The sequence below is a fragment of the Trichoplusia ni genome, chromosome 5, assembly GCF_003590095.1.
Source record: "Trichoplusia ni isolate ovarian cell line Hi5 chromosome 5, tn1, whole genome shotgun sequence".
Lineage (NCBI taxonomy): Eukaryota > Metazoa > Arthropoda > Insecta > Lepidoptera > Noctuidae > Trichoplusia > Trichoplusia ni.
The window spans coordinates 9,608,452-9,621,056 of NC_039482.1; the positions used below are offsets into that span (position 1 = coordinate 9,608,452).

The following is a 12,605-nucleotide window of genomic DNA, read 5'->3' on the forward strand; positions in this document are numbered from 1 at the left end:
AAATCAATAATAGCGTCCCAACTGACCGAAGAATTAACCTATATTAATGGGAGGTACACTACAAAAATAACAAAGAAGTATGATTACTCTAGGACAAAAAAGGGAAAGTCACATTGCATTGGTTCGAACATAAAACTTTGTGCATTTACTGTATGGAACGGCAAAGCAGTCACGACATTCGATATCAGCATTACTCGCTCATAATATGAAGATTAATGATACAAAACTCACATTTTTGATCTGTTACCGATTTCTATTGTACCTAACCTTTTTGACCGCACGGATAGCCGAGTAGAAGAAAGTCACCACGCCGAAACCACTGTGCGCGTCGTGTCGCAGGTTCAATCCCGGCGTTGGACAAAAAATATGTTCTGAGTCTGGGTAGCTTATGCAAGTTCAGTATTACCTATGCCCATTGTAAAAGGATTAAATTTCTTAGAGCGGGAGTCGTTATCCTTTAAAAAATCTGTACTCTTTCTATCTCCGAAATTTCATTTCATTTCTCCCAACATCTTTTTGATATCTATCAGTTTCTGTTGGGCTATTGTACCTCTTTAAATACTATGATGGTAGAAGTAGAAAGACAAACGACTCTACGCCTTCGCTATATCCCGGCTCCACAACTTTGAAAATGGCGCTAGCCCTAAACGGTTTTGGTGTTACGTCATCAGCCAACTGAGTGACAATTAAAACTTGTATTATCTAGGGACTCTAGGGGGGTTGGCGAGGAGGGGGTGAGTGAGGGGGTTTCTACACGTTATTAGCAGGGCAAAGTAATTCCAATAGTTTTAGGGTCCCACTTTATTTGATTGTCATTGATACGATGTTAGAGACATTAATAACAAAAATTAACAACGAATTGGTCTTTATCTTAAGTATTTTCGTTATCTTGCATTTTTGTTTCTTGAAAAAAAAACGAAAAACAATCCCACACACACGTACAAACTCAAACACTTAAAAAAACATAATGCTTGTGTTTCGGAGGTTTCACAAATATTCAAGTCTCATGCACAAAAACAACCAGACTCAGGACAAGCACTCTTTGATCATACAGATGCTGGTCCTACGCGGGGATCGCACCCGCGACAAGCGTTCAGTGGGTTTGACGTGGAACAAGCACACATCTATCAGTGCAGTCCTTTTATCATTCTCAACACAAACAAAATACAACAAACCTTGGCTTCTTAAAGTGAAGGAAATAACAGCAGAGCCTTAATGCCACGGCCTGGTCTCCGTCAGTCATCGTTAAGCTATTCTTAGCATTCGAATATAATTGAAACGGACAGCTTCTTTCCAGGAACGCCGTATTTACGGGAATGTCTGGCTCTGCCATTTTAAGCTGTTATGTTTTGGCTTAATTTAAATACTGGCCGCTTTTGGAATAAAATGAATTTTAAATTGAATCTGACGTTTAATCTTTAAAGTGCTTTAAAATAGGTTGAATGTTTAAAAAAATAAAAATAAAAACCAGGAGTGTTGTGATCAATATTTTTGGAAATGACGCCATAATTTGGATTTTATAAAGCCGGTCAAGATTGAAAGATCTATAATTAGCCCTATTACTAAGATAGTTAGTAGTCATAAGGCTGGGTTTTCCTTTTTGTAAGAAACCATAAAAAACAAGCCTTCGATTGATCCGTTACGACGAAAGCATGGTCACTCTCTGTCTAAAATGATGTGCATACATGTATTATTATAAGAATCATACGCTTACATTTGCAAAAGATGATTTAATAGAAGTAGCATTTGACACGAATAACAATCTCCAATACGACTAAGGCCATTTAAATAACGTCACAATCATACATACATTAACAACTGCACATTAAACAGGCTATCGCTTAAAGCCAGTATAATCCGACCAAATGGTACACACGTCACTGTTCACTCCATCCTATTTGACAGACGACCTCCCACAATCGGACGGCTTATATAGGTGTTTGTGGTGGACATTACTCCAGCCATAATCTCTTTAATGACGTGCCGAATGTGGCCTATTGTTGTGTATGCAGTATACAACAAGCGTTGTCCATGAAGGTTTGATGTTAAATAGTCCAATGGCATGATGGCTTATTTGGTGTTCATACTTCATTGTTAACTTTCGAATAAAGAAAAAGTGATCATTAGAATAAACAGTGACAGTACAGGGTTAATTTCGCTCTCGAGTGTTCAGTAGTACGAGCAGACATGTATGAGTATGTAAAATAAGATGAAGTGGTTTAAAGGTCATCCTGCCAAAACTATTGTGCGCGACGTGTTACGGGTTCGGACTTTGCGTTGGACAAGCATTTGTGTGATTTGAGAAATCTTGTTTTGGGTCCGGCTGTCTTTGTGAATGTGACTTAAATAATTGTGAAACATTTCGATACATAAGATCTTTCAGCGAAGCTCGTTTTAAAATGCATGCTGATTTGAAATAAACAAATATTTCTGAAAGCGCAAGCGGTCCTGATAATATTTAAATTATTTACATAAAAAGTGATGATTCTATCGATTACAGCATTCACCTAACTTCTACCTTTCATTTCATAGCTTTAATCACATAGAGTCATCTTCCAACCAGCCTCATGGTCCTCAGGTACGGCAGCCCGCACCACTCCAGATCGCAGTCAGTCAAGGCAGCTCGCTCCCGGACCGGTGAGCGACAGCTGCTGGGGTTGCCGCAGCAGCGCGCGCGCGTCGCCTCCATGCCCAACACCGGCGTCGAAGAGGAGTACTACCGCCTTAGGCATTTTAGTATTACTGGTAAGTTTCTAAGCGAACCCCGTACTTAATTAGATGTCCTTGGCTTTGATTCTTTTCGTTCTTCTCTGCTCACTGCTGCTGCGCCGTCTTCGCTGCTCTCTCTCTCCCCTTTACTCTCTTCATACGATCGAACCTCTCCCTCTGGCTCCTTTCCAAAACTATTACTCTTACCTTACACCTTAGTATTAAATATTAATTCAAACTTGATGCCTCCACTCGTTTCCGAGAAAAAGTCACTTGACGGAAAAATGTTCAGACAAGCGGACAACCATCTAAGAGACTACCACCTTGTCTGAAAGTATTATTTTTATAGTTGTGACAGCGGAATACATAACATAGAGTGTCATTTCTTGTGAACAGCCGCAATAATATTGCCTTAAGACGTGGCGAAACTGAACTTATAAAGAGTCTTCTTTAAAAGCAGCCTTGTGATGGTTCAGTATCCCTAGACCACTAACATTAACCTTTGACTAACTTAGGTTAGTCGGTAACCATAGCAACCACTTTGCATACGAAAACCTTGAAGCCTTAAATTATTCCTATTGATAAACAACCTCCAAAGGTTGTCAAAGGCTTGTCTTACAGGCTAACTCGGGATGACTTGAATAGATTCAGGTTAAAGCTAAGCCTTATTAATCCGGGGGCGAATTGAAGACTAATTTAATTTCGTTTCATCCTTCTCTACCAGATAATTTGGATTGGAAGAGAAAGGTTTGGATTAGCATAACTTGTGGAAGAGAGATGGTGCTATGCCATTTTGAGCTCTATTCCACAGTTGGCACTGTCTAACTTCAAATATATATGAAATGAAATCATTTATTCTGCAAATAGTATATTTCATCACTTTTACATGTATTTTTATGAGAACGCTGGAGCCGACATTTCCTATCTGACTACCCTGAGAAGAAATGTCGAAACAAAGTCAGGGGTCGTAGTCTCTTTTAAAGTCCAGACAGTTTGAAAATGAGAGTAAAGTGTATAAACTAATGCAGAGTATTTTAATGGAATGGATAATAATATACCTGCATAAGGTTTATACTTACAAATATATATAAACGTTGGAAAAGATAAAAAAAATACGCAAATAAGTTGCAATATATGATTGTTATTCACTTGAAATCAATAATAATACAGCATGAATGAAGGGTCGATGCTATAGATATGTTAATCAAGTCAAAGCAAATTAAAACGCTGTTAAATCCTTTTTTTAATCACTAATTACTTATCTCAATATAAAAATACTGTCGTTGATATCAGGACAAAGGGCGAAAAATTACACTGATACTAACCGGTCATCTTTCCGTCCATCACTCATATATTCGTCATATATTTTAACAATCTTTGTGAAAAGTACTATATTATAAGGTTTTATTAATTTTAATCTTAATTTTATTTCTTTTATTAATTTTCTTGATGTAAATTGATTCTAATTGAAATGATGACACTGGTCATACTGACGACGCCGCGACGGTGGGTTCATAAAGAAAAAAACGACGCGGGGGGTCGGATTGAGCGGGCAATTCAGATTTTAAGTTTTTGTAACGACGGACTGAAAAATAAAGAATTTAATAAATACACGTTGGTGTTATATTTTCTGAGTATCCTTATAATATGATTTCACTATTTGTACGAAATCTCTCACATTCTTAACATAGAAAAACATTTATATTTTATAAGACCTTAACAGCTACAACACTTGTTTCCATAGACCTAATATATTAAGATCGTAACCCATGGTTAACTAGCACGGTACCCCATTACCAAAAATCTCCAGCCATAAGCATAATGCGTAGAATTAATCCGACGGACACATAACGTAGAGATTACTCCGAGCTACGGTTAATCGTCTCTACAACGTACACGTACACGTAATTTACGTTCGTCTTAACGTGAAAGACGTCGAGAAGTTTTGATCTTATTTACGCAAATTTATTCGTTGTTGGCAGAAATGTTTTTTCTTAGTAATTGGTTGTTTTGTTTCGAAGCCTACAGTACTGCGTCTTGAAGAGATGTCGTTGTAGTTGAGCAAGAATAGGTCTTTCTACGCTATGTAGTGTGATTTTGTGCTTTCCTTACTGCAATTTTTAGTACCACAGCCAAAAAAAACATGTTTTTTTATGTATTTATTTGGATCGAAAAACTTAGGTATATAGTTTCAGTATAAAATAATGGTATTCCGTTTTGTTCAACTACAGCAGATTAAAAATCTGATATGAAAAAAAAGAAGTACACACAAAACTTCGTTCGAATCGCGGCATCGGTATCAAAATGCATGACTTCACACGGAAAAACGTCGCGTAGTTTTAGAAAAAACAAAATTTTGCGCAGAATCTACCAATGGAATTGAATATTAATGTAACCCCCTCGCGACACAAGAAGTAAATTCCTTAATAGTGCGGCAGATATTTTTTTCCCAAAAAAAATTGTCGCCGAAAGTACCATAATCATTTTGATCGTAACTCCTCAAAAATTAAGCATCTACATTTACAAAATCCAAGGCAGTACGCATCGGATCATTGCACCAACGATGTGACCGCAGTACTGCCTTTAAAGTTTAAACCGCTCCCATAAACGGATTGTCACTCAAATAGCCAGAGGCCTCTAATTGCATCGCAGACGAAATTAATATTAAATTGGATATGTCGGTCACCCATGGTGGTCACACTGCAGTCTGTGAACACATCTGTCAGTTGCCAGCGTCAGTCCATACAAAGACTGGTATTTTGGGACAAATTGAGCTGCCAATCATTCAGACATCTAAGGTAAATTGTTCAAGTACTGACAGATTAATATGAATGAAAATATCCTTTGACTTTTCGATTTTAAAAAGGACGAGGTTCTTAATGACGTAATGAACTGACATTATTGATTATTTTTCATTTAACGTGAAATAACAAACCTAACCGACCGGCTGTGTTAATTTTTTGAAGTGAAACTTCTTAAGCCGCGTCACTTTTTTATCTTTAGCATATCTTTACGGAACCCTTAGTATCGCGAATCAGTCTCGCACTTGACTAGTTTTACTTTAGACTCTGTTTGGGTCCTAAACTAGGCGGGCAGTTCCGATGAAAACGCGCTAGTTAATGGAACAACTCTTAAGACTAAAAAAAACGAAAACTACCTATTATTATATCTATTATTATATTTATTATATCTATTATCTGACCTTACCTTTTTTTTTTTAAAGGCGTTTGAATCCTCATGGACACCCGCTCCCTCGGGGGTACCTTCCCTACTGTCCTACTTCCTTCACGTCGTTCTAGGTAAAATAAGCCCTTCTCGAAGGTAGAGTTAAATTAAATTAAAATACTCGCTCAAAATCAACGCAGACACCTTTATAATCCAATCACATCAACGTACTACAGATGTTCAAAAGACCAATTTTCTTGATGTAAATTATTCACAATTTGGCTTGGAGTACTCGTCGCTTTACACCTTGTAATTTGTTACGTAATTGGCAAGTATCGAACGGGAACGGGGAACAGGCAGCGGTGTAATGTGTAAAATGGAAGTGATAGGGACATTAGCAAATTCATTCAAGTCCAAATTGTAGCTTCGTGTGAAGAAATATTTTTTTTTACTTATTCAATTAGATTCTTATACACGGCTATTATTGCTAATTATATATTACTAGCTGTTGCCCGCGACTCCGTCCACGTGGTTAGAATTTTCCCCGTTTTTTCCACATTTTCCATTGTATCTTCGCTCCTATTAGTCGCAACGTGATGTTATATAGCCTATAGCCTTCCTTGATATATGGTCTATTTAACACAAAAAGAATTTTTCAAATCGAACCAGTAGTTCCTGAGATTAGCGCGTTCAAACAAACAAACTCTTCAGCTTTATATATTAGTAAGTATAGAAGTATAGATAAGAAAAATAAGGAAGTAATAAGTTATAAAGTTTGACGAGTCTGTCTGTTCTTCTTGCCTGTCTGTCTGAGGCACCAGACCTCCAGAACGGATTGCGCGATTTAATTTAGATTTTTTGTATTAAAAGTGAATTATGTGCGAGGGTTTTCCGACATGTTAGATAAAAATCGGAGGAGCCGTTTAAAAGTCGTGGAGGTTAAATTGGAGAAAAATAACCGAATGCCTGAAAAAACCCTGAAGTGAATACTAAAATGAAAGAGCAATAGAATATAATATTGATGACTTAATTAAGAGAGTTTTTAATTATGTTTAATGAGAAAATTGGGTCAATATGGGGAGTGTTTTAAATGTTCAGCTGGTTAGGTATGGAATTCGATTCATGATGTTGGTACTAAATAATTAACTAGTAATCGAATACACAACCAATATGGCGTGTATTATTTCTCGATATTCCGTATTCTCTCTCGCGTTCAATCTTTCTCACTACAGCTCTCTCCCACCTCTCGCTCCATAGCACTGTGCGTGACACGACGTTCGCTCTGTCTCACTTTTTCTCTTACTTTTTCTCACTTGCTCGTTCGCCCTTTCTTACTCTCTCTCAATCGGTCTCGATCGCTCTCTCTCTCTTTTTCGACACTTCCGTGTCATACCGACGTGTCGTCAGATCTTTGAAAATTTTACCTTCATGCTCCTAAAGAAGTTTCACTTCAAAAATTGTATAATGACGAAAGATCTACATATTTACATACAATTTTCTAGTACCATCTTCGTGAACCGAATCATTTGCCTTTCAGAGCATGGTTTTAATGAATATTCTTAGCCTGTCTTAATTAAAACCTAGTCTAAGCCTTACTAGGGTTATAGACCTAGGTATCTTAACAGAAGCTTATGATAATGGAAGATTTACATAAGCCTGCGTAGTTTATAGTTCTTTGCCACCAAATAATACTTATGTGACCCTATCAATGTCACCTTCTCATCACGTCATTGCTTATTTCTTCTATTAAATAATAAAATTACATATTTTCTTTTCGAATTGTTGACTTGTGATAATAAAAGAAAGATGTTAATTTGTTAATTTTTTTATATATGTATTTTTTACAAATTATTTAAATCAATATTGTTTATCTGTGAACATAAGTGGTGTAAGATAAAATTAAAACACACTAATATAAACTAATTTTTTAAGCTATGTTTGTTTGTCCAAACGAGCATATCTCAAGAACTTCGGGTCCAATTTTTTTTCAATGTATCAAACAATGGACAAAATGTGCCATTTATTGAGAAAGGCTATAAGGTATATACCATCACGCTTTCTCTCCCGATGAAGTGAGTGTCCATGAGAATTACGCCTCCAACAAAAATGACACTCGCATTTAGGAATGTTATTCTTGTGTTTAACGTTGAAATTGAACGGTGAAATGCCCGGTGGGGTTCACAAACGTTCACATGCACAATAACCCCTAGACTCAGAACAAGCATTCGTGATTCGCGCTGATCGAAGTTGCACCTTGACCACTCGGTTATCCAAGCCGTCGTTTGTATGTGCCTCCATTTCCCAGGTAAAGGCGTGGTGAACCGCGGCGACTCTCTCCGATCGCGTCGCTCCCGCTCCAACACGTCAGTGGCATCAAGCGCGTCCAGCACCGAGGCCGCCACCCGAGCATCAGCACCTTGCTCCCTCGCCTCCTCAAGGTACATACAGTATATAATAACTGTAATAGTATTTCTGTTTAGATGTGCTCTACTTTTTCGGATGGAAAGACATCAATGCATACTCCCGCTTTGGGTTGATAGGGAGGGAGTATAAGAGTATCAGATTTTACTGAATGTATCCAGACATGTTCCAGAAAAAATGTAGTGTTTGGTAGGAATCAAATGGGAAGTCATGAATTGACCCCTCCCGCTTTGGGTTGAGTGGAAGTGAATTTCATGTTTCACTGATTAAAACCCAACCAAGCCGATATAAAAATATAAGGTGGTTAAAATCATAACTATGTTTAGGAAAGAATTTTATTCAGGTATGAAGAAAAATTACTCCTAATTGCGCAAAATTTTAGTTATCGTTAATAAACGTGACTGATACGTAACATTTTGTTCTTCACATACCAATTATTACTACTGCCAATTGCCATCCCAGGGACTCGTCAGCCGGCCTCAGCTCGTACCGCGTGCTGGTGGTGGGCGCGCCTGGAGTCGGCAAGTCCAGCCTGGTGGGGCAGTTCATGACCTCCGAGTATCTGCACGCGTACGACACCAGTATCGGTGAGTATAATATATGCTTTGTAGGGGGAGTGATTTACGGTCAGAAAGGAAAATTTGCATTCAATAACGCCCGTATCCACGAAAGACAATGTTCTTCAATAACTGATTGGATGTTTATTCCAGTGTGTAGGTTTGGATCTGAGCAAGCACCTTTGGCACCAAGTTTATTAGAACTTACAAAAACGTGAGAAAAACTTGCCACATCAGAGACCGCAGTTTAAATTTCGTTAAACGAAGACAGCATAGGACATTAAAGAATGACTTAATACTTTAATGTAGTGATCTTGATTTCAGATGTTGAAACGCCAACTTTGGTAATAGAATTCGAAGAGGAAAAAGGGTTATTTCTGGCACTTACACCAGAAAAATATAACTGGACAAGAAACCATTTTAACATAAAAAATCTTTCCTTTCCTCTCTTCGTGTTCGACATACAAAATATTCTAGACTTAAAAAATATTAGATTCCTTGAAAATATTCCGTGAAAGGATAAAATCTCTCAACAATAAGAAAATTTCAAAGTGTTTTTATTTTTAGTAGGTATTAACTTATTTTGGCATCGCAAATATGTATCCTAAATAACATGTTAGTGGTATAAGCAGTAACAATTGTACGAGCAGATGTAGAGCATGACGTTACAGACGACGAGTCGGGCGAGCGCTCGGTGTGCGTGCTGCTGGCCGGCGAGGAGTCCGAGATCACCTTCCTGGACGCGCCGCCCGATCATGTCATAGTGAGTATACATGTATGTGTGGAGTTAGAGGACATCTACCAGTTTACTTTTACTTGAGAAGTTTAATAATGTAAAAGTCCCAGTAGTTGTTAAGTAAGTTAATAAAGATGTTGAACGTTAATTTCAAATTTCTGAAGGATATCAAAATTGATTGACTATTTCAATCAATTTTGATATCCTTCAGAAATTTGAAATTAAAAACACTGTAAAAAAATCTTTATGGTCTTAAGAGACAAGAGAGACAAACCCGGCAAATTTAAACCTTACTCCTATACCCATAAGTGCTAAACCATTTTCAGACGGAAGGCTGCGCACACGGCTATTGCGTGGTGTACTCCACAGCAGACCGAAGCAGTTTCTCCGAAGCAGAGCGCCGGCTGCAGATTCTATGGGCAGCAGGCCACACCTCCCGCCGCGCTGTCATCCTAGTCGGGAACAAGGCTGACCTAGCCAGGTCCAGAGCTGTTCCTACTGATGGTAAGGAAACTGGGATAAAGAACTTTTATTTTAAACTATCAAATTGTCCACTTGTTCAGATAATGTTTTGTGCGGAACTTTTTTTATGTCAAATGGATTAACTATTTGTAGTTAACTTGACTGTTGACACTTCTTTAACCACCGAGAAAAGGGCTCCAATGTGTTTCAATACTAAATTGAAAACTGCTAGTAATAATCTTAGATATTGATATTCTCAATAGCGTCAATAACAGAGGGCAGTAAAAATCGGTCAAGCCTAAAAGCCACATTTTAATTAGATCGGAATAAAATACCCAGAACTAGCAAAAGTTCCCAAAACGTTTTTCAGACAGATTTTCGAGAAACAAACTCGTGATTAAACCCAGATCTACCCAATTAACTTTGTTAGCATAATATTTTATGTTTTTAATTAAATTTCGAGGATATTTGTGAAGATAACAATTAATGAGGACGTTTCGCAGCCCGTTGTTACATCGAAATGCTACATTTTGCTAACCATATTTCATCAGGCGCTCGTTATTTCGTTAATTAGTAATGGGAAGCACGGTTTTCAGTACAACTGAACATGTATTGAATATTTTTCTGTATTGAATATTTTTCTGTATATGTTCAATGGCAGTAGAAATATCAAACACAATTTTCATCTATAAAATTTTGAATTACGGTAAAATCTTTTGTGTACGTTCATGTAACCAGAATTGATGTGGGCGTAAATGCTCTTTCTATATTTCCTTGCTATACAAATATAACATTTCATTTTAAATTCTGTAAAATTCTTTTACAATATCCTTCAAATACAAGCTTTGATTAATTTAGAGCCTACATTAAACATAAAACAATAACATCAAACACATTTGCGTCGTAATTGCTATTATAATTTTGACAGGCGTTAAGAGGAACTCGCTCAAATCCAATATTAGGCAAATGTTACCTAATGAAAAAGTTGTTCTTTGTCATAAAAGTCGTTTTAAGATTATGGATTTTAAGAAGTTATTTAATCAACCTGTCAATTATGTTTTGACATGACAAAAATCTTATCGTACTTAATACTTGTTCGATTACTTTCGACGCGGAATTAAAAAGTTTTCCATTGATAAAATATGACGAGCTTTTTAAACAAATTTGCAACTGCGGAGATGTGAACATGAGGGATTATCTGAGTCAAAATTTATGGAATTTTCATTCAAAATACTGAGTGGGTGGTACCATTTACCATCATCTTTAAATCTTATAAATCCGCCATTTTGTTCATTGACTTGTGACGTTTAATTATCGTTAGAACTCGACTTCATTAATCGGTCGACTGACTCTGAACGTCAAATCTGATTAAATATCTAATTATTGAGCGCTCTTATATAAATCACGGCGAATCTCTCCCAAATGCCTTTACAATTGACGGGACAATTTGAAATAGAGTACCTACTATCTACTCAATTTAAATGATATGGAAAACAGTTTTAGTTTTTTTGTTGTTGACTGTCATTAATATAATCCCAATTCGTTAACTTGGTTTTTAGAAAACCAATTATGAGCATAGATGTACGTTTAACACAAATATCTTTAATAGTGAAATAAAACAGCAACTCACTTCAATTTAGTTTTTCATATATTAGTGCATACTTTTATACATATGTATTACTTATAACATAACAGAAAATATTACTTCCTCTTCAGTTCAACCATCCGTCTCCTTTTCGTTTTAAAAATTAACCAAGTTTTCCCGCGCCGGCAAGTACTAGCTTCCCGCCACGCTAAGTGTTGTCCAACCAAAAAAAAATGGCGGGCGTGCGGCAGCAGGATATCGATAACCGAATAGATTAAACATAAAAGTTATTTTATTAAAAAAAAAACGTATTTAAAAATCAAAGTTTTAATACCTATTATTATTTGAAATAAAATTATAGAAATATATTTTAAAAAATCATGACAATAGAATACGCAATTCAGATAAATAATTGTCCTACGATACAGACACTTTAGAATTTACAATAAATTTTGAATTCAAAGAAAACAGCTTTTGTTACATATCTAGGTTGAAAAATCGTTCAAATGAGAGTCAGACTTGCGACACTGAGTATTCTGTAAAAGTAGGACAAATGAAGCCAAATTCGCGAACAAAATAGGTCTCCCATCAAAATGACCTTAGCAACGTCATCGAGAACCAAAAAGTTTTTTATTTCCAGCATGCATGCCTGAAAAAGTCACTTTAGGAACGTTACCTGTTACAAAACCCATGACTTCTGCTTGGTTCTAAAATACAATTTCTTTGGACAAAACCCGGCATCAAACTCCATAGCACAGCCCTTCAAATTCGTCCTTCAAACTGTTTCGAAACTGGAGTTTATTAGGTTTCTGTAACAATAGCCAAATGTTGTTTGAAGTCACGTTGTAACAATCGCGATTAGGTAAGTCACGAATCACGTTTCTTTGCTTTGTTTTTTTTTTTGTATAATTCTGGCCTATTTTCTATTTTTGTACCTTTAAAGTTCATAATATCTTAAAAAGATCTTTTA

General features: G+C 36.6%; 1 protein-coding gene across 4 annotated transcripts in view; it reads left to right on the forward strand.

The window, feature by feature from the left end:
- Positions 1–12,605, forward strand: part of LOC113494407 — a 187,635-nt gene that overhangs the window by 171,414 nt on the left and 3,616 nt on the right. For 2 of the 4 annotated variants that reach the window (XM_026872726.1, XM_026872725.1), the window contains 5 exons: positions 2,579–2,745; positions 8,180–8,312; positions 8,758–8,882; positions 9,503–9,615; positions 9,915–10,092. In XM_026872726.1, coding sequence (XP_026728527.1) covers positions 2,579–2,745; positions 8,180–8,312; positions 8,758–8,882; positions 9,503–9,615; positions 9,915–10,092 — 716 coding nt within the window. The remainder of the gene's footprint in view (positions 1–2,578; positions 2,746–8,179; positions 8,313–8,757; positions 8,883–9,502; positions 9,616–9,914; positions 10,093–12,605) is intronic. The other 2 variants (XM_026872727.1, XM_026872728.1) reach the window with 2 other exon arrangements.